At 38.8% G+C, this 21,143-nt stretch overlaps 2 protein-coding genes across 5 annotated transcripts in view; one reads left to right on the top strand and one right to left on the bottom strand.

Moving 5' to 3' along the window:
- LOC121963893 (XIAP-associated factor 1-like) overlaps positions 1 to 4,038 on the top strand; it is a 6,978-nt gene extending 2,940 nt beyond the window's left edge. Inside the window, exons 3-7 of the mRNA XM_088078569.1 lie at positions 379 to 435; positions 1,236 to 1,464; positions 1,550 to 1,617; positions 2,838 to 3,065; positions 3,471 to 4,038. Coding sequence (XP_087934695.1) covers positions 379 to 435; positions 1,236 to 1,464; positions 1,550 to 1,617; positions 2,838 to 3,065; positions 3,471 to 3,503 — 615 coding nt within the window. The 3' untranslated portion in view covers positions 3,504 to 4,038. The remainder of the gene's footprint in view (positions 1 to 378; positions 436 to 1,235; positions 1,465 to 1,549; positions 1,618 to 2,837; positions 3,066 to 3,470) is intronic.
- A 332-nt stretch (positions 4,039 to 4,370) lies between these two features.
- Positions 4,371 to 21,143, bottom strand: LOC121943273 (inositol polyphosphate 5-phosphatase K). 4 transcript variants are annotated; one of them, XM_042486765.2, is made up of 14 exons: positions 21,022 to 21,143; positions 20,488 to 20,572; positions 17,130 to 17,234; positions 16,915 to 17,023; positions 15,967 to 16,083; positions 15,360 to 15,535; positions 15,021 to 15,132; positions 14,615 to 14,724; positions 14,430 to 14,456; positions 11,338 to 11,569; positions 10,219 to 10,356; positions 10,048 to 10,131; positions 9,827 to 9,931; positions 4,371 to 8,704 (listed from the first exon to the last, which is right to left on the bottom strand). In XM_042486765.2, exons 2-14 carry the CDS (start codon positions 20,562 to 20,564, stop codon positions 8,609 to 8,611), a joined length of 1,488 nt encoding a protein of 495 aa, XP_042342699.2. In that variant the 5' UTR covers positions 20,565 to 20,572; positions 21,022 to 21,143; the 3' UTR covers positions 4,371 to 8,608. The 4 variants fall into 4 exon arrangements, with proteins under 4 accessions (XP_042342699.2, XP_087934686.1, XP_087934685.1 ...); XM_088078560.1 differs by lacking the exons at positions 20,488 to 20,572; positions 21,022 to 21,143 and adding an exon at positions 17,851 to 18,943 and having other exon boundaries at positions 4,371 to 5,941; positions 8,587 to 8,704; XM_088078559.1 differs by lacking the exons at positions 20,488 to 20,572; positions 21,022 to 21,143 and adding an exon at positions 17,851 to 18,941.

Here is a 21,143-nt window from a genome sequence, read left to right as displayed (position 1 = left end):
CACACACAGGCACACACACAGGGACACACACACACACACACACACACACACACAGGCACACACAGGCACACACACAGGCACACACACAGGTACACACACAGGCACACACACAGGTACACACACAGGTACACACACAGGTACACACACAGGTACACACACAGGTACACACACAGGTACACACACAGGCACACACACAGGTACACACACAGGTACACACACAGGTACACACACAGGCACACACACAGGTACACACACAGGTACATACACAGGTACACACACAGGTACACACACAGGTACACACACAGGCACACACACAGGTACACACACAGGTACACACATGACGGCATGTTGTCGGTTTACAGCTCTGTTTGTTTGCAGGTGAGATGCTCCAAATGCAACCAGAAGATGGAACGTCGTCACCTGAAGGATCATGAGGTGAGTCAGGTGGTGCTGTTTGTCTGGTATAAGGTATAGCATAGTATTTTAAAGTGTAGGAAACATCTCTAATAATCTTGTTGCATTATGGGAAATGTAGGATCAGGGTTTCTCGCTCATTTATGTATTGGTGGCAGCCTGCCACGATTAAAACATCTACTGCCACGTATTGAATTTATACTTTTGGAGCTGGACCGTTCATTAGGAGTGCTAATGAAATACTGCTCAGTTATTCATTGCACTTCTCTGAGCGTACTCTGGGCACAGACGGAGCAGAACAACACCACACGGAGAAAATCTAACTTCACTTATTGTACTGGCTCTAAAAATTTGCTCTAATTTATCAATCTGATCTGATCAGTTCAGATCAGATCAAAGAGCTAAAAACAAACTGCCGCTGAGGAAAAAAAACATTACACTGTCCAGTCCAAATTTGGAGATGATTAAAAAAGGGACACACACAAGATTTAAAAAAAAAAAAGAAAGAAATCTCAGACTATGCCAATCAGGGCTGTACCCATCTCAGAATTATGCAAGCTGAACCAGGTTGGGCTGTTAAATACAAATATTTGGCTTTTTTTCATATAAAGTTTGAACTAGCTGAGCAGGGCATTCAGTGTGACAGCAGCATTCGTAGTAAACAAGCCAACTTGTTTGGACTAATTGCACTAACTATAACTTAATCCATGTCAATGTGGAAAAAAGACCAAAATCCTCTAAAGGGCCACCCAGACTGGCCGATATCAGATTTGCAGTGAAGCTTAAACTCTGTTAATCAGTGCGACTCTGCTCTGTCTCAGTCTCATGAGTGTGAGGAGCGTCTGCAGAGCTGCCAGTTCTGCGAGCTGGAGCTGCCGTGGAAGGAGCTGGACGAACACTGTCTGGTGTGCGGGAGTCGCACTGAGCTCTGCAGAGACTGCGGCCGCTACGTCACCCTGAGGGACCGGCCCGAGCACGACTTGACCTGCTCAGCTGCTGACAACAGCTCCGGTCCTCTTAAAACTAACAGCAAACTGTCACCGAACAAAAGTAAGGAGACGACACTTCGGCTAAAACTGATTAACAAGGTGCTTCTTTTTCTTTAAATACTACTATGCCTGTTTTCTTTTCACAGCAAAAATAACAGCGACTTGTAGTCGATGTATGGAATCATTTCCCGCTGAGGATCTGGAACTACATGAGGTACATGATCGTTTTTTTGCAAGAATTTCTTTCACAAATGAAAAAAATACTCCTTAGTTTAAAAAAATCCATGAAAATAATAACATAAATGTGGCAAAATGGCCAAAATAGTCAACTATGAACATTTAATTTTCAGATCGAACAACAGGCAGGAACTTTTTTGGAAAATATGATGCCCCTACGTGAATATTATATTGAATAATTAACGGGGAATTGATAACTACGGAGGAGTGTCGCGTAAGTGACAGCAGTCTGTTAAACCACTGCTCACCCTGTGTTTTGTATTGTTTTGTTTTGTTTTGTTTTGTTTTGTTTTGTTTCGCTTTGCTTAATTTTGTGTACAAATTGACCGATATTGGCTTTTCAGGGCCGATACAGACACCGATTATTAATAGTTAATGAAACCAATAACTGACATTTGTAACCGATATGCATTTACAATAAAAATGACAATATTTCAGTCAATAAGTAGAATTTAGAATATAATAAACTCCATCACAAAACTTTGTTTAAATGTTTAGAAAATGTAAAATCCAAACTGAAATGTTCAACGTCATGCACAGAAAGATCCCTGCAACTTTTTTATAATAAACAAAAAAGTGAATGAATAAAAATAGCTACCCGAGGTTTTATAGAGTAAAACTTCCTCCCATGCTGACTCTTTCTTTGCACTTGTTAATGAATTAATTTTATCAGTAATCATTAAAATAAAACGCTGATGGAGAAAATCAGCAAAATTCAAAATGTTGGCCCAGATAATCTGTCGACCCCTATTTTTTTTTTCTCTTCTACTTGTTTTTATTGTACTCTTACAGTTTCTGTTTATAATTGTTAAAAAGTAAATTACAAGAAAATAATAACATAGAAATGACTGGGGGAAACATGAGCCAGGGACGAGAAATTTTAGGTGGCTGCATCTGTAATTCCCCTTAAACTGTCCAAACTTACAGCAAACTAATGTGCGCAAAATATACCTGAAGTTTCCTAAATTTAGCCAGTCCAAGTTAAGGCTGTGGAGGTCGAACAGCTGATTGTACTGAGCTGATCAAAGGTGTGTTTCACTGCTGAGCAATCCAACTTTTAATTTGAATTAATAAGAGAATCGATGTTTTCATTCTGCTGCCGTAAGTGTCAAAGTCTTACTGAAAGGTCAAATCCACTGTAATGGATTTTTTTAAGCAGACATTAAATTAAAACCTTTGTCTGTGTCCCAAAAACAGCTGGAGTGTGTTCCAGCGACCAGGTTGGACAAAGAAGAGGCTGCACCACAGGAGAAACAGAGCGAGGAAGATTTCTCCACTTCTGCACTAAGCAGAGCCTACAAGGCAATTTCCCTGTCACACAGACCCGGCAGGGGCCCCTGGGGTGATGGAGGTGACCCAGACCAGATCAGCACCTGCCCCCACTGTCACCTGGCCCTGCCCCTCTTCACACTGCGCTGGCATGAGGTAACAATCCTGCACCACATTAAATTTAGACACACATATGCCGATATTTGGCATTTTGAGGATTATATGCATCAGCGTTTTATTTTAATGACTGCAGATAAACTGAAAGAGCTTTGCAGGGTGCTGTTTTTATTCATTCATTTTTTATTTAAAATTTCACCGAATTCTATTTAAAAAAAGATGTTAAAAGTTTCACTTTTGGTGAAACATTAGCTAAATTCAAAAAAAAGTTTTGTGTTGGAGTTTGAATATTTTCATTTTTGTTGTAAAGTGTAAATGCAAATGGGTTCCAAATCTCTGTTATCGGTAATAATCGGTATCTGTCCTAAAAAAACAATATTGATCAACCCCTATTAAAAAGTTCCTATAATAAGAGGTTTTCCCGCTTCCTCCCTTTTTTTTTAGGTGAAGTGCCAAATCCACATTCGCTTGAAATAATGAGCGAGCTCCTCAGAACGGATAAACTGTATCAGAGATGTTTGATCAATTAAGTCTTGGAAGAGGACTATTTCACTGTTGGCCTCCTTTAGGTTTTTCATTATTTTGGAAAGAAGGTTTGCATTTTATTTTTAGCTTTATTTTTAGTTAGTGGGTCCATGACTTTGTGAAAGTGGTTCTGAATAGTTCTCTGTATCTACCAGACACACCTGATAACTTCTGTTAAATGCAAACACAGCTTGTAAACTGTAACGCTTGCTGCGTCTGTCTAAACTGGTGAAAACAATGTTTGAGTCAGCAGCATCATACTGAGCAGTTTTTACCGGAGTTAATGTAAAAACGGATCAGGTGCTGCTATTTTCTATCATAAAATGGTTTATCTGTCAAAGTCTGAGATGCGCTCGTTTCTAATGCATACGAACAAACTGCACAAGTTCCTGTGACGGAGTGACATTATTTTACAAGGTGAAAGCTCTTGAATTTTCTTTGTCATTGTGTATGAAGAGTCTAAATAAATAAATAATAATAAGCATGACACCATATCTTGTTACATGGGGGTTTAAAATTTTAAAAAAAAAATGAAAAAATGTATGAAAAAAAATCCATCCATCTCAGTATCTGTAAATAAATAAATAAATAAATACATATATATATATATATATATATATATATATATATATATATATATATATATATATATATATATATATATATATATATATATATATATATATACATTGCGCAAAGTCAGATTTTCTAAGGCTGGCATCAATTAATATCTTCATATTTGACTGTTTTGAATTAAATTCACTTAATACAACACAATTTCAAACATATAATTAAAAAAAAATATTATCACACAAAGAATCAAGTGAGACTCACTTAATATTTAATTTGCAAAGCTTTAAATTTGCCGGTATTCTCTTACAGTACATTACACATTTCTATTTCAGAAAATAGGTCATTTTTTAGTTTAAAAAAAAGGAGAAACCAACATAAATTGGCTAATGTAATTAATTGCAGCAAGCCGATAGCAATAATATTAAACAAAAGAGATATTTGTGTTGGTGAAAGTTTAGAAAAGCAATATTTATAATTGCGCAGAACAAGAAGAAGCCATGAAAATCACGTCATATTATGATAAATAATCTGATGAGCATGAATGATACATATTGTATCAATATTGAGCAGCATAGTACAGTACACTAAATATAATGCAACAATCATTTTTAAAGGCACTTGCTGAATTCGGATTCTCTGAAAACAAAATATTTATATTTTCAGCACACACTAATAATAACACGATAACCTATAAATATGTCTGCATTAATAATAAACAGTGCAATATATCTTTGTTCTCCTATTTTCTGTGATACTACAATCAGTATTAAAAGGGAATGAATATTAATTTTACCAAACTGCAAGAAAATAAGCCACAGGTAATCTTGCTCCACAAAAAAAAAGATAAAAGTTAAATAGCTTTGTTTTCAAGTCCCCCAGGAACAACTGAAGTTCATTCAAACACTGAGGAGGAAATCAAACCTGCAAAACCTTCTTACCTTCCCACAGCAGTCCGATCACGACACTAACATCAGCTACTCTTTGAGCCTCATCAATATTTCAAATAACACACGAAACATTAAAAACAGCAAAAAAGCTCTCAGTACAGTACACTCAACAAGATCAGCCCTGTAGGATAATAATTCTCCACAGATTTATAAATAAAAATACTTTTTTTCAGCAAAAAATACTTATTGTGTTTTTTAAAAAAAAAAGAGAAAATGGAGCTGAAGGACAGTCAGGTGATCTTCTCTTACTAAAGCAAAAGTTCACCTTAATAAATTGAATTTCTCTTTATTTCTGCCTAAAGGGTTTTTATTTATTTAACGCCAAGTTTGTAGGAGCACTAAACACAAAAAGTGCCACCGAACTTCGACTCAGACTCCTGGATTTGTGGGCCAATTTGAATGGTAAGTGAACTTCAGCATAAACTATGCGTTACATTTCTCAAAACGTGTTGTAGAAAAATGGGATTTGTCTGATTGTATCCTTGATTTTCTTCATGTAAAATGCTCTGCTGACTTGCAGATGACTGGTGGTATGAAAATTGTTATTTTAGAGAAAGCTGTGATTGAATCACTGGATGTTCGATGGGCCTACAGACCTCAGTTTTTATTATAGGTAGAGCTTCTTCTTATCGACTTTTGTTTTAATTAAAGATTTGAAGCTCTGATTATCCCCTGAATGAGCATTTTATAATAAAGCTTTGCAGGGATAGTTCAGATTTTTCGTAGTGGGGTTGTATGAGGTGCATATTCAGTCGATGCTTTACCTACAGTAGATGACGGACAGTTTGTCGAAGCAGGCTTGAGTCCAGCATGGAGCCTCAGTAATGTACTGCTGTAGATGGGGTCAGTAGCAAAAGGCACTTTAGCCACCTAAAAATGTCAACAACAACAAAAAAAATCAATATCAGTCTAAGTGTATGCTATACTGAGAGTATTTCCACCGCTTTACCTTATCGTCAGACCGCCTGATCCAGCAGAGAAGCTGTAAACGGCAAAGTTCCCCATCTATGCTCTTTTCTGTACGTAGTTTTCAGAAGCAGCTTAAGACACATTTCTCTGCTCTCTGCTGTCTAAATGACCTGATCACATATTATGGTTTTACTTTCTTAAAAATGTGTTTCATGCTTTTTTGCGCTTTTATAATTTAGACTCTTCTTGTTTAATATCCTTTTTATATTTTTTATTTCTTTTGTTTGTTTTCCACCTCTGACCTGTTCTGCAACTTACTGCCAGAGCTATGGTATACATGTGTTGTATAATGATTTGATTTGATTTTATCTTATTTTATTTGTGTATACATATGTGTGTGTGTGTGTGTTTGTACGAGATTATAAATGAATTTCTATACCCGTTTCTCATAATTGGTTTTAAATCTTAGCAATCTTGTATTTCAATCACTTTGAGCTGCATTTTATGTATGAAAGGTGCTATATAAATAAGATTATTATTATTATTTTCAAAGCCACCAGACTCCATTGAAAAAAGCAGTAATTTTGACTGAGCTGCTGGTTGACCATTGCCTCAGTAAGTTAGTTCGTTTAGGTCATTGTGTGCGTTTGTTGAATCCAAACCAACAACTTCAAAAACCAAAGTCAAACAACAACACAGAAAAAAATCATTAACGAGGCAGTCGTAGACCAGAAGCTCTTGTTTTAGGCAATTTTAAATTGTTGTTTTTCTCAATGAAGTCTGGCTTAAGAGAGAGACAGATGACAGATTCTGTTCCCCAGCAGGAAGCGCCGTCGCTTAGTGAGGTAAAGCAGGGAAAATATTCTATATACAGCATACACTTAAACTGATATTGATCTTTAAGGTGACTAAAATGCATTTATTGCAGACTCCTTCCAGTATTGTGTCAATATTCCAGCCTGCTTCTCCAAACAGAGGGGTGTGACAACCACCAGTTACTCTAGGTAATACACTGACTACGGAGATATACCTCATACAACCCAAAAAATCCAAACGGTTCCTTTAGGTGAGATCAAAATGACTATATAGAAAATATAACTAAATATGAACTGCTAATAAAGGCCTTTCACTGTGTAAACTCCTGTTCCAGCATCATATGAACATGAAGATGCAAATTATGTAGCTGTGTACTACAAATCTCTAAGTAAGCAGAGAGCGTTAACGTGCTTATTTACCACTGCAAAATAAATCAGTCCATACAAACAAATTGATGTGAGAACTAAAAAATGAACCGATGAGTTTTGTTAATTTTTGCAATTCCCTTTTTTCTTTTCATAATTGCAGCTTCAGGTGAAGTTCGCCCGGGACGATTTCACCATTTCAAACAAACAAAACTATTCGGTTTTTCCAGCATTTCTTCGAGCAACGCCAAAGCAGCTGTGAGAGCAAGTTCAGCATTTAAAACACGGGAGTTTACACAAATATTTTGGGCTGTTAAAAGCCTTAAAAGGAGCGATTCCTTACGTTAGCTGATACACAGGACTGATCTCACAAAGCAGCAGGCCTGCAAAGATCCTAAAACGTACTTCACTTTCTTTTTCATCAAGACGTCTAGCTTCTCAAATTCAAGCATCATTCAATCAAAGCACTTCATCATATCCTATAATTTAACCTCACACACAGTACAGCAAGTTTTTCACACTTTAGACCAGAACTTGCCCTTATTTGTTTAACGTAAAGCCAATTTAAATGTTAAGTCTCCACTCTAGGTAACCTTACTCTCAGGGTTAAACTAAGTTTATGATGGATTGACGAAGTGTTGCATCATTCCAATAAGACCTTAAATTCTGGTCAACATACGTAGAGAAAATGTGATCCGAAAGACCAGTCGTAAAAAAAGCGTACTGACCGCAGAGGCATAAGTAACTAAGGCTGCGTTCAGACTGCAGCCAAATCAGATTTGGTCCTCAGATCAGATCTTTAAGACAGACTCCGCACTGTTATTTGCAAGGGATCAGACCGGATTTGTGTGTCCAGACAACACCAACGTCTCCGCACGGGCTGCAACGGTACCGATGTCAGTAACTACGTAGCTGTGCTGGCGATGTGGCCTTTTCGGACAGAAGCATTAAAAATGGAGATCTGTCATTTTCCAGCTTCACACCAGACAAATTCAGCCAAACAGGAGGCTAGCATACAGCATTTCCTCCACATTGTTCTGTTAGCAGCAGCATGAATTCTGCTCATGTATGTTTTCACTCTAGATTTTGTTTGTCATCGTGTTTCATGCTGCAAGTGACAAAAAAGACACTATGAAATCCAATTTGAGCAGCTACAGAGGCGGCATTTCAAACCACGTCCTTATCAAAAATGGAATTTCATGTGTTTTGCTGTCAACACTTTCTAAAATCTGGATACAGTCTGGATATGCCATAAAACAGATTTGGGTTGGCAATCTAAACGAGGCCTTATAGCCACACCAGTAGCATTAGAGGTCAGCTGGGATGTGTAACAGCATGAACAGGCAGAACTTCCTAATCTGCTCCATAAGAGACAAATTAGGAAACACAGTAATTGAAAGCCTTGTTGTGGTTTCTCTATCATACCACATCTACGACTCCTGATGGATCAGTTCCAAAAGTCTTCGTTCGCCACGGCTTTGTCGAGTCCGTTGATCTTTTCAGGCTCCAAGCCTTCTTCACTGGCTACCTTTGACTCGTGGACCTACGAAAGAGACCAACCCAGACTGAGTTTATTTATATGCCCAGGAGCACCTGAAAAATCAAATCATTGTTATTGATTATTTTTATGACTTTTGCCTTTATTATGTTTAGGACTCATTAAGCATGAAAGGCGGGAGAAAGAGGGGGGATAACACGGAGCAAAGCTGAGCTACAAGGCAAATTAAATCAGTTTTAAGTACAGATGTCTCAATCAAGTGTTTTTGCCACTGATCTGACTCATTTGAGATTGAGAATCTGCTGTTACAGAGTCCCGATTAAATACTTCTATTCTCTTAGATACAAAGTAATAACTCATGGTACTTTAAAGTAATTAAAATCAACCCAATGTACAGCCTGTATTTTGACAACTGAATTTATTTTTTAGAAAAAAATACCCCTGTATCCAAGCTGTTCATCACCATTTTTTATAATTATTTATTTTTAAATTTTTTTTTAACAAAATAACGAAGTAAACAATAATAAGCTTTCTGGCCTTTTCACTGTCGTTCAGGATTTTTTTTATACATTTAAGAGAATATTCTTAGTGTTTGTTGCTTCTGTGCAGCCTGAGTTAGCTGAATGAATTATATTCCGCTAAACATTTTTTGTGCTATTAAGGTTACAACAGAAAAAGCATGAAGGCACATGTGTTTGTGAAGTGTTTGTGTGCCTGAAGCTGTCACAAATCAAGCTTTGAGCCAAACTATTATGATGCACTTTTAGAGAAACACTGTGCAACATAGATAACAGCGAAACTAAAGATTCTCTCACACTGAGATGAAATAAAACGAACGCTTATAACGTAAGTAAAAAACATAAATATACAGTCACACTGAATTTTACTGTCATTTATGGTGTGTGGTGTTTCGCTGTGAGTGGGGCTCAGCGAAGTGAGTGAGAGACAGCGGAGAGATGCAGAGTTGACGACTGCTGCACTCGTTGCGTTGCTGTGCGTGAAACCTTTGCAAGAGAAAAAACTGTGCAAGCCTTGATCTGCCCCAACACAAATGTTTGAGCCTGGATCAGGACATCCCTAGATTTAAGTGACAATTATAGGATGAAGGAGAAATTAACACCTTTTAGTAAAATGAATCCTGGTATACAGTATGTGCTTAATACTCACCTTGAATGGTTCACTAATTCCAATGATGCACTGCAGAGTGCTGCTGAAGTAGCAGAGCACACACTCTCCTCCCCGCACAGGGATCTCCTCTTTACTAACATATACCTGCAAAAACAGACACTTTACACATCTGCCTTTTATCAAATCATCACGGCATTGTTTTCCTGATACCTTTTCTTCAGATAATGTGTAAAAAAAAGACTCATCGGTACACAAGATACCTGCATGATTTCCTCATTAAAGGCCACTTCGTCATCTTTGACCCACGTGTAAGTGATGTAGTCCAACACACTGGTGAATCCGACCTGAATTTCATACACACATTCGAGATTGTAATATACAGAAATATAACATTTAAGTTGCCGGTGGTGAACGGTTGTTGTTCAGCCAACCTTATAGAGTCCGATCCAGTCCCATGTGCTGGAGGGGAACGGCTGCAGAGGGCTGTAGAGAACCATGGCATCGATGTCTGCGCTCCAGTCGCCCTCTGCCTGCAGACGCACCAGAGGAGTCTCGTACATCTTCTTCAGCTGGACACACAGAGAAATAAACAAGTTACATCAACATGGCTTTTTAAGGTAAACGTTACACAAATGTATTAGTATTTGTAGATACTTAATGGATAGATATTGTTCAATCCTGTTATTAAAACTCAAAGACCATACAGTACAGATGTGTATTTTACTTTTATATTCTTCATTTGAATGGTCAGCGGAGACTAATGCTGAACACAGACAGTCCTGATGTTTATTTAATTTTTATTTATTATTTATTTTTGTTTGTGTGTAATGTTAAATAAGTAAATTGCTTTAAAAAAGTTGTTTGTTTAAGAGAGCAGCCCTCTGAGTACTTTTGCATAGTCATATTGATGTAAAATCAGTGCGTAATCCACATAGAAACGATCTATTTTCATTTCACCTCAAAAATTCACCTTATTGGTTGATAATATCGGTAATCTGGGAATTTTTCCACCATAAAATCGGTATTGGTTGAAATTTGTTGGTACACACGTATGTAAGTACAGGTCATATTTTGTTTTACAGGAAGAAAACATGAATGATTTAAGATTTATTTATTTTTTGGCATATACTATTAAAAAAGATCATTTTTCTTTCCTTCTTTTTCTTAAGTTTTTAGAAACAGTTTATCAAAAAGAGAGGAAATGGTGTTTTTGTTTGGGACTGTGAACTGATTCAAAATGAAGTATATTGTTTGTGTGTGTGTGTGTGTGTGTGTGTGTGTGTGTGTGTATGTGTGTGTGTGTGTGTGTGTGCGCGCGTGTGCATGTGTTCATAGTGATAAAGAAACAACAGTGCAACACTGTGTTAGTGATGCGTTTTTGGACAACAATGGAGCTCAATGGCAAAGAGGAAGAGGACATATCAGGTTTTTGATATACACACTGTACTTGTTGGAAGGGTAAATTCATCGTTGATTTTACTTTTTTCGTGGGTTTTGTTTCAATGACTAAACAAGAAATAAACTCTACAATAAAAACAACAGTTTCTCACGTCCAGTGTGAAGACGCTGGTGACAGGCTTGTGGTCACTGATGCTGTACTCCATGTTGCTGGTGTACGACTCCTGCCTGATCTTCAGAGGGTACTCCTCATCCTCCTCCACGTGCTCGACCTTCTTCACATCCGGTCCAACACTGCTGTAATCTGGCTCGTCGGGGGGCGGGGCTTTGGGTCGGAGCCGCCACAGAATCCTGTCGGTCCAGGCAGGTTTACGCTTCTTACCGCTGGACATTTGTTTACAGGGTGGAGAGAGGAGAAAAGCTTCAGTTAGGAGACAACGTCAAATTTTACGGCAAAAATAAAGGGTGCTGTGAGGTGCATGACAGGGTGATGGATGAAAAACTGAGGGGAAAAACAAAAAGTGAAGGTTTATAATAGTGACACAAAACAAGGCTGTTTCAAAGTGGTCTTGGTCATGAGATCACATGAAAGCATTTTCCAACTGATTCTCACGTCTTTCACAAGCCTTTCTGCAATCACAAAGCTGCTCTTACATAAACATTTTCATAATAGCTGCCCTCTGACGAGCCTGATAATCAGACTTAATTAAGCCATTTTCCTGCTCTGCATTTTTAATCTTGCCTTAAAGCTCCAATCGGTCATTTATTTTTATAACCCGGAAACCAGCTCTCAGTGATCACAGCATCAGACCCATTTGAATTACTGAAAAAAATGGAGGTGTGGTCAGTGAAATTCAAGGTTAGGAATCAGGCTGCAGTCTCATTACTCGGACATTCATTTATGTTTTTGCAACAGTGTAATGTCATCAAACAATGTGTCAAACAAATTGCAAGTATAATGGACCTCAGTGGACGTGTCATCACAGTACATCCAGCACAACAGGTAAAGGTTCAGTCTGTGTATGTAATCGACTGAATATGTGTCTGATGATACAAAATTTGTGATTCTCACCACAGCTCCATGGTTGTTGAGACATGTGGCCTAATGTTACTCAGTAGCAAATGAACTTGCAGCCACTGGTGTGCCCCTCAATGCATCCATGATCTTAAAATGAGATGTGGTCAGACACATAGTTGGCATAATGCTATTTAGAGGCTGAAGAAAATGACTACATTAATGACCAACAAACATCTGGTCTTAAGGCAGAATGTTGCAGCATTTTCCTGCTATTTAAAGAGCACATTATTCAGATAATAAGATGTACCTTCAGAGGTGTTTTCACAACGCATGTACACTTTGCTTGTTACACGCATAGCAACGTGCAAATGGGCTGCAGGTGGGTAAATTTAAAATGCATCATTAATGAGAAAAATATTAATAACATTCTGTAAAATGTGAACGTGGCAGAGATCAGAGCAGAACTGCAGAGATGCTTTCCCCAATAAGTGAGATGCTGTGCACATTTACACACAAGGAGCAGTGTAACTTCATTTCAAAATTTAAATGGTTAGCTCTGTTTCCTCTGTAACTACATTTTTTAGTTTTGCTGCTGAAATGTCATACAATATTTCCTTCAGTGACATTAGTGTTTAACTGCATTACTCTCAACAGGAAACCTCTCGTTGCTCCAATTTGCAAAATCCATCATGTGCTGTAAATAGCAATATGCCATGTACCGGAGCACCTGGTTTAGGAGGGAACGGGAGATGACACTGATTTATTGAATCTATCTTACGCCAAAAACACATCTATGATTAATTAATGGATCAACTGCGCCCCAGATTATGCACCATTTTAGAGCTGCGTGCTTCTTTCACTCCCTTTCTCCCTCGGCAGAGCGTATTCTGGGCACAGACAAAGCATCAGAGTGCCAAGCGAGTGAAAGTCACACTTAACCATTTGTTAATTCAGTTAGTTTACGGGACATATCATTTTTCCAACCTACTTAAGTGGGCTGCGTTCCTATGGAAACCGTGCACCCCGTGGCACAGACCTGGTTCAAACAAGCAAAAGAGGAGTTTGCCTTCACTTGTCTCTGCAGCAGCTGCTCCTCTAATTTAGTGATCTGATCTGATCGATCGAACTACAAACTGAATCTAGGGACGCCTGAGTGTGATTAAATAGTTTCTTCCTTTATTCAGTATGCCGCAACTCAACAAACTGCTGCTGAGGAAAAAATAAAGGTTCCACCTGAACCAAGATCAAGGACCCACAAAAACCCTCAAATTCAGAGAGTGGACACAGAATGATCATACAGCAGCAACCTCTATCATACCATGTCTGAGTGGTATACAATTATAATCCATGACACATATATTGAAGGATCTATCATCATTATTACCAAAACATCTATTTCTGGCCATGCATGTTAGCTGTTATGCAGCAGCTGTTCTGGGACTCCTAGAAGTGAACACATTGGCTTTTAAATAAACAAGCTCTGAAAGCAGTAGGATGGTATTACACACTGTAGGTTAAATGCCGGTTAAGGAAGACCGCTGATATTTTGCCATTTAAAGGTACCCTTTGGAGTTTTTTGTAAACAAACAGTTATATTTACATTAAGCATTTCTCATAAAACACATTTTATACACAACAAAAGTGTTGACTGTCTTTTCTTCCTCATTAAATGTGTATAACATCATTCTTAAAAACAAATCTTCAAAAGCTGCATTGTTCACACAGCTTTTATTGTTGCATTCCTTTTCGTGTGACCTTTCCCAACTGTCAGTATCATATAAGTGACAATATCAACAGAATAATACAAAACTCTTGGAAGAAATGTGTCTTTGTCCTGATGCTGATAATGATGATACAAAAAAAACAGACGTCTGCTCATAAAAACACATCTCAAAAGAGCCACTAGTGGTCAGAAACTCCACAGGATACCTTTAACAACTATATCACTGGCCCCCAAAACAACAGACAGCATACTGTAAAATACACAAGCATTTCAGTCTTTTCTTTGCACAGACAATCTGACATTTGTCTTGAAAAGACTGTTCCTGCTTGTTTGCTTTATTTGCAGTATTTTAAAGGTCTTTAATAAGCCTTTAAAAAGTGGTAAAAGTTACTATACTGTTTAAAAAAAGAGGAAACTACTTTCAGCATCTTGTTAAAAGTGCAGTTAGGTGAATTAATAGGGGGTGACATGATATATTATCAGAAATGTGTTCTGATTCTTACTTAAAGCCAAACCAAGTCCTGTAGACCCTGTGAAGTTAAAAAGGCGGAAATAAATTATATATTATCAATAAATTATCAATCAAATTTCCATTTTAAGAGGCAAGAACTGGGGAAAAGGAACTATTTAAAAAGTAGGATTAAGATTATTTAGGATGCTTTTTTGTACATTACTTGGTAACAGTTACCTGCTGTCATAAGTATTGGAGTTCAAGTCAAACTTGTATGTTGGTTGAAAATCCAGAGGCCCTTCCTCAAACTCCTGCAGCAGCTGCTCTTTCGACTTCATCATGGTCAACTGAGAACGACAACACGCACATTTCATGACCTCCCAAACTCCCAAATCACAAACACAGTAATGAACCATGACTAAAAGTATGCTGGTTACTCATGTACAAATTATTCCAGTGTTGTGCTGGGGCTCATATGAACCCTCACTGAGGACAAGACAAACATGTATTGATCCCCTGTGGGAAAACTCGGTTTTCAGTACAAAGACAGCAATAAAGATATGCAATACTGAAATAATAATAAAGCACAGAAAAGATAATACGAACACTGGGTTAATTATGCAGCTGAATGATTTTGTCCAACCTGGTCTTTGCTCCACAGCAGGCTGTAGGTCTGATTGTTGATGCAGGAGCGGACAAAGTGCATGCCGTGGTCCTGAATTCGGAAATTGAGATCTCCGAACCAGAACACCAGCCTGGGCCGAGACAGGGACAGCAGAGGGAGAACGGACAGCAAGAGAAAGCAGCTGATAGATTACGAAATGAGAAATATTGTCGCATTAAAGAAATAAATGTGTGAGCAAACTGATCTAGTGCAGACACTGTGAGCTGACTAAAGCTTAAAAGTCTCCTTAAAATCTGCCACATTTGTATGATAACATGCGTTTGGGTAAACTGGAGTTTGTAGTCCGTAACTACTCACTTGTGGTCAATGATTCTTGGAGCCTTTTTACAGTCAAACGTCTGCGTGTCCATGATGTACTCGAACTCATCCACTCTCTCTGTGGCGTATTTCATATGTGCAGCGAGGTGACAGTTGAGGAAACACAGCATGTGGCCGTAGAAAGACAACCGGATAGACACGCCACCTTTGTTCCCCTGAGAGACAAACGGGGTGAGATACACTCTGTTGAACTACTCCGCCCTGTTCATTCAGTTTTTCCATTGTGTGAGAGACAGAAACAAAAGACCAAACGACAAATGAATAAAACTCATGAGCTATTTTTGCCTTTGCCAACAATTCAGACGTTTACTTCCTCTTCTGTAGTTTAGTTCACTGATGAGACACGTATAGTGGGATGTGTTTTTGACACATTTTATTCCACCCCTTATTGAAAGTTGTACTGCACTGACTTTACACATTAGTACGTTGAGCAGTACTACTGCATACGTGAAAAAAAGTTGTATAAAGCCCTCAGTGGCTCCAGCAAAAGATTTGAGAAAAATGTGAGCTTCTGAAGCGTGCTCACCACAACGACAGACGCTCACCATCTGCCCAACACTGACCCGTGTGTGTAACTGTTTCTCACCCAGTAACCGAAAATGCCTGTGCGTGTGTATGTGGCCTGGATGTCTCTGATGAAGGGGACGTGCTCCAGCTTGGAGAAAAATAGCAGCAGCAGACCCTGCATTCTGATGGATGATACCTGAAACCCACACACACACACAAAGTAAATACAGTGCAACATAACACTCAATAACATCTAATGAAACACACCATAATTAGTAGCCGTCAAGGAATTACACTTTACATTTACAATAAAAACTACAATTACCACCTCACAGTTGTATGCAACGACAAACCAGTCGGGTTACAGTTTAAGTTTACTTCAATGTATGAGAAAACACACATCTTCCCCCCGGCAGCACAGAGGGTCTAAACAATCAGCACAGTTTTGCGGTGGACACCCAAGATTAGTGTCACCAATTTCAGTATCTGACCAAACGTCTCCCCTTCTGTCACTGAGATATGAAGCTGAATAATGGCCAGGATTGCATTTTTGCAGAACACTATGATGTCACAGTGAAGTTGACCTTCAACCTTTTCGTTAAAAAACATCCTTACTTCATTATTTTATCCTATTATAAATGTGTGTGAAATTTTATCAAAATTAGTGCATGAATTATTGAGTAATAGTCAAAAATATGTTTTGTGAGGTCACAGGGACTTTGACCTTTAACCCTAGGCCACCAAAATCTAATCAGTTCATCTTTGAGACCGAATGGAGGTTTGTGCCAAATTAGAAAAATTTCCTCAAGGCTTTCTTGAAATATCATGTTCACAAAAATGAGACAGCTGGACAGACAGACGGACAGACAGACGGATAGACGGATAGACGGATAGATGGAAAACATAATGTCTCGAGGCATAAAAACTGACACTTAAAAGACCTATTTGTTGTTCTTTACCTCTAAAAATGGATGTAACCTGTCATGTGTGCCCATGTGTATGAGGTTATTTTTTAGAAGATTTGTACCTTAATGTATTCCCTTGGCGCTAAGGTCGTCATCAAAATTTGACTCCATGGGTCATCGAACACAGTGTCCGACACAAACCTCAGTGGCCCTGAGTACACCTCCTGCAAACTAACACACACACACACACACAGTCTTTTCAGTCACCGTCCAATATCCAGTTATAAACACAAAATACTGACCCTATCAATTCATTCACATTCCCCGCTCCACCTACCCGATGACGTAGAGGTCTGGGCTCTTTGGGGAGTTCAGCTGGAGGAGTAAGCTCACATCATCCGGAGGATCAGCTGTGGCCACGTTCCACGTCACCATGTGTAGCCTGCATGCACGCAAGACACAATAATAGTCACTTGTGCTGCACTTTTATCTAAAAACATACATATTCCATCAATAATCAATGTACACAGACGTTTAGAACTGAACAAGCCATTGGGTATGACAATATACTTTTTAAATATAAGGGTTAACTTGTGACTGAAAAACATCCGGCTGTACTACATCACAAAATAAATACAGAATTGTACAATCAAAGAGCTTCATTCAGTGCAGCAAAAACCAAAGCTGAGCGTATCATCAGAGTGTAAAACACCACAAGCACTGTAGTACTACCATGAACAGGCTTCTACAGTTAAAACATAATGAGAGCAGTCATCCTCTCACCCAAACTCACAAAATTCATAAAGAGTGAACTTCCTGTCCTCAGCTACGGTGGTAAAATGTATAACGGAAATTCAAAAGGACAAAGTTCTACTGGAGGTTATCTGTTAGCATGGATCAATAGCTCATCAAACCCATAGAAATCCATGAAGCACAAGTAAGGGAAAGACAAAAAAGAGTAAAGAGGTGAATAAAAGGTGATAGAGGACAAAAATACAAACTCTTTTCCCAGTTTCAGCACACGTAAAAGTCAAGCCAAGAGGTAACATTTGTTCCACCTGAAACTGTGCTTTTTCGGCTTGTTGGCTCTCTTGCCACAGACGAGGAAGGCGCTATCCAGAGTCTTGACCATTTTCTCATGAAGCTTGCTACTGGGGTCCAAGTCGTCGATGCATGTCATCAGCTGGTTGAGCCGATGGCGCAGAGCCAGTTTGCTGCCCGTTGACTGCGTGGCATCACTGGAAAGGCTTTCAGAGCGGATGCGCCCCATGGTGCCTAACAGCCGACGGATTTCATCCATTACTGCTCAAAGTGTTGAATGCAGCAAAATCAGCTGTCTTTTCAAAAGCCCGAGTGTTGGTTAAATTATAAAATACAAAAGGTAAAAAAGTATTTCCTGAAGGACCGAAAGTTGTTGGCAGTGTACCACAAACAAAAATCCCAATATTAAAAAAGTTTAGGTATGTTTGTTTTGCGCTAAGAGAATCAAATGATCAACAGTCTGAAGTTGTGGTTGTTTCTGTAGAATCAAAGCACTGTGTGAAATGAGGGGTTGGACTGTGTGTTCGGGTAACTGCTTAATTTGTCTACAAGTCTTCTTTGTGTACTAAAAACTATGTATAAGCTCATTGAAAAATGTCACAACATTAGGCCTATTAGAAAATTGGGAAACCACCTGGCATGCACATAAAATCTCTTTCCCTTTGCTGAAAACCCGTCTGCTCTTTCCTCAGACCAGCCAGCAACACATTGGCTGTTTTTCTCTTTCCCTAAAATCCGCATTACGTGTAAACTGTTGGGCAACCTAATCCACCTGCCAGTGTGCAGTCAGATTTATAGACTGGCAAACAGAGCACTGTATTTAGTCTTGGAGCATATTACACATTAAATGAGACAGACAATAATGCTTTCGGGATAGCCTTGGAGGTCAGGTACCCAAGGCAGAAACAGGCACAAAGAAATAGTCAACTGCTAACGACACACCTGTAATTAAACAAACACGCAGAAATATTTCCCAGCAACTTAAACGTTGCATATAAAACGCAAGACAACAGAAGTGAAGAACAATGTCAACGCTGTAAAGCACCTATTTCTGACTGACTTTACAGCCAAACTTGGAAAGTGTCATTTCTGCCTAAAGAAGCCAACTCAAAACTAACAATAAAAAAAAAACAACACGGTGTCCATGAGGAGATATCTGGACCAGCTTGAAAAATCACAATTACATGCTGTATTATGCAATATATAAAATCATCAAAGCCAACTTTCCATTGTAAAAAGGGCTTCTCTGCACTTCTAATGACACTAATCATTGGTTTTACACAAGAAACAGCTCAGTTGAGTAAACAGGGAAGATATGCCATGGACACTTTTGGTTGAGCAATCATTGAGACCAAGTCCACACATAAACATATATTTTTAAAGACACATTTTTCAAAAAAAATTCCAATCCACACCAACGGTATTTTCAAAAAATTTTCATCAACATCCGAACACAGGCTGTCAAGTGATGTCAAGCGCATGCCAAAGCAAGAGGTGGTAATATAACCTTTACCGTGAGGCCATGTTGGCCAATCAGAAGCCTGAAGCCATTAACGGAAAAGGCACAACAACAACAACAACAATGATGCAGGGGAAAATCATATGTGTGTATAAAGTGAACAAAAAGTCTTGCTAATCAAAATACGGCAAGCTCTTTTCCTTGTGCAGTACCGTTCTGAGACGTCCCCAGGATTTCCTCATCGCAAGGAGGATGTAACCAGGACCATCATCACCACTAAGCTCGAGGCAAACGGGGGAAATACAGGGTCAACTCTGAAAAATCAAACATGTTTGATATGCTCTGACTCATGTCAGGAGGAGTCTGTTCTCCTCATACACTCATACACTTACATTTCCAACTTGCCACGCCAACTGGTCGCAACTTGTGCTGACTGATGCAGACTAGCATGGAATCATCACGACAATGAATCTTATAAAAAAACCCTGTCATAAATCGTGTAGTGTGTCCACAGCTTTAGTGTGTTTTTCTTGTGACCATCCAAAGGCACATCCATGTAGTCATGATGCTGTTCAATCAGCATCTTTATATGCACACCTATCATGTGGATGGATTATCTTGGAAAAGTAGAAGCACTCATATTCACTTCATATTTGTAACCAAAATTTGAGAGACATATCTCGTGAATACATTAAAAAGACTTAGATCTTAAACTTAAATCTGTGAAAAATGGGAACAAAAACACTTATATTTTTCAAATATGTTTTAAATACACTGTTAGTCCACTCATCTGCAGTAGCTGTAAATAGAGCATTTCTCTGATGGATCTGTTGATTGTCTAGTGGACAATATCTCAGACCAATGTCCATTCAGATATCTGCATACTGATGACGCTGCAGCATGCAGCTCCAACACTACACTTAACATAACTCGGATATAATCTGTCGTACCACCACATTATCACTCAACACTTGTGATCCTTATCGAGTAGTTTCCACCAGATATTTTTAGCTTGTAATACTTTTCCACCTGTAGAGCCGCAGTAGTGGGCGGTGACGCTCAATGAAGCTGCATGACATTACACGACACATTAGGTCCGTGCATGATTTATATAATGAGCTAACGGGTTTGTATGTTAGCTGAGAAGCACTGACTTCTCGGTACATGAGACAGTGATCGCAGGACAGAGACAAACCTGAAGCTGTGCTCGTTTCCCTTCAAACTGAGGTCTGACTGCTGGGCATCCGACTGCTCCTCATTCTCCTCCATCATCTTCACAGCTGGAAGGGAATCACGAAAATAACTCATACTGTTGCAATAAAACTACAGTTGAAGGCTGATTTAAATGTAAAAACAATAAAAAGCGAGAGTACCACTAACGCGAAGCTAATATTGCTAAATTGAGTCTCTACAGTAGTACAGCACTGAAGGTTGATTGCAAAATGTATCTGCTAATTTATCAGACATAACTTGTATCATCTCTGGTTTAAGCAGACTGTTATTAAACAGCGGATAACACGAATTTACGACGAGCAACCTGCACACAGCTAACGCTATCCTCGCGTTGTTGTGTTGTACACACCTAGCATAACAGCTAACTTCGTGTAATTTAACGTCAACAGAAAGCGTTAGCTGCATCACGCAGCTAGCTACAACGAGAGGTTTTATTCGACACATTTACGTTAAAATTAGCAAACTGAGCGATTGAAAGTGTGCTATCGTACACTACCTTATATGTTTTGGTTGTTTTTCTTGTTATTTGAGAGGATGTTCAGTAGTAGCGCAGCAGCAGTCTGATAGTACAGTAGCGACTGTTGTTGTTCCCGCCCATTAACCGGAAACCATTTGTTT

This window comes from Plectropomus leopardus, chromosome 6, assembly GCF_026936395.1.
Source record: "Plectropomus leopardus strain MGB_pleo_1.0 chromosome 6, ASM2693639v1, whole genome shotgun sequence".
Taxonomy (NCBI): domain Eukaryota; kingdom Metazoa; phylum Chordata; class Actinopteri; order Perciformes; family Serranidae; genus Plectropomus; species Plectropomus leopardus.
The sequence above is the reverse complement of the archived record's forward strand: the minus strand, read 5'-3'. Positions and strand labels throughout refer to the sequence as shown.

Excerpts from the sequence above, each read along its gene's own strand:
- LOC121943273 (XM_088078560.1), bottom strand. The coding sequence starts at position 18,092 with ATGGATGAAATCCGTCGGCTGTTAGGCACCATGGGGCGCATCCGCTCT. Across the intron at positions 17,235-17,850 it reads CCGAAAAAGCACAGTTTCAG|GCTACACATGGTGACGTGGA; the intron begins GTGGAACAAATG and ends GCGTGCATGCAG. Across the intron at positions 8,705-9,826 it reads GAATTAGTGAACCATTCAAG|GTCCACGAGTCAAAGGTAGC; the intron begins GTGAGTATTAAG and ends TCTCTTTCGTAG.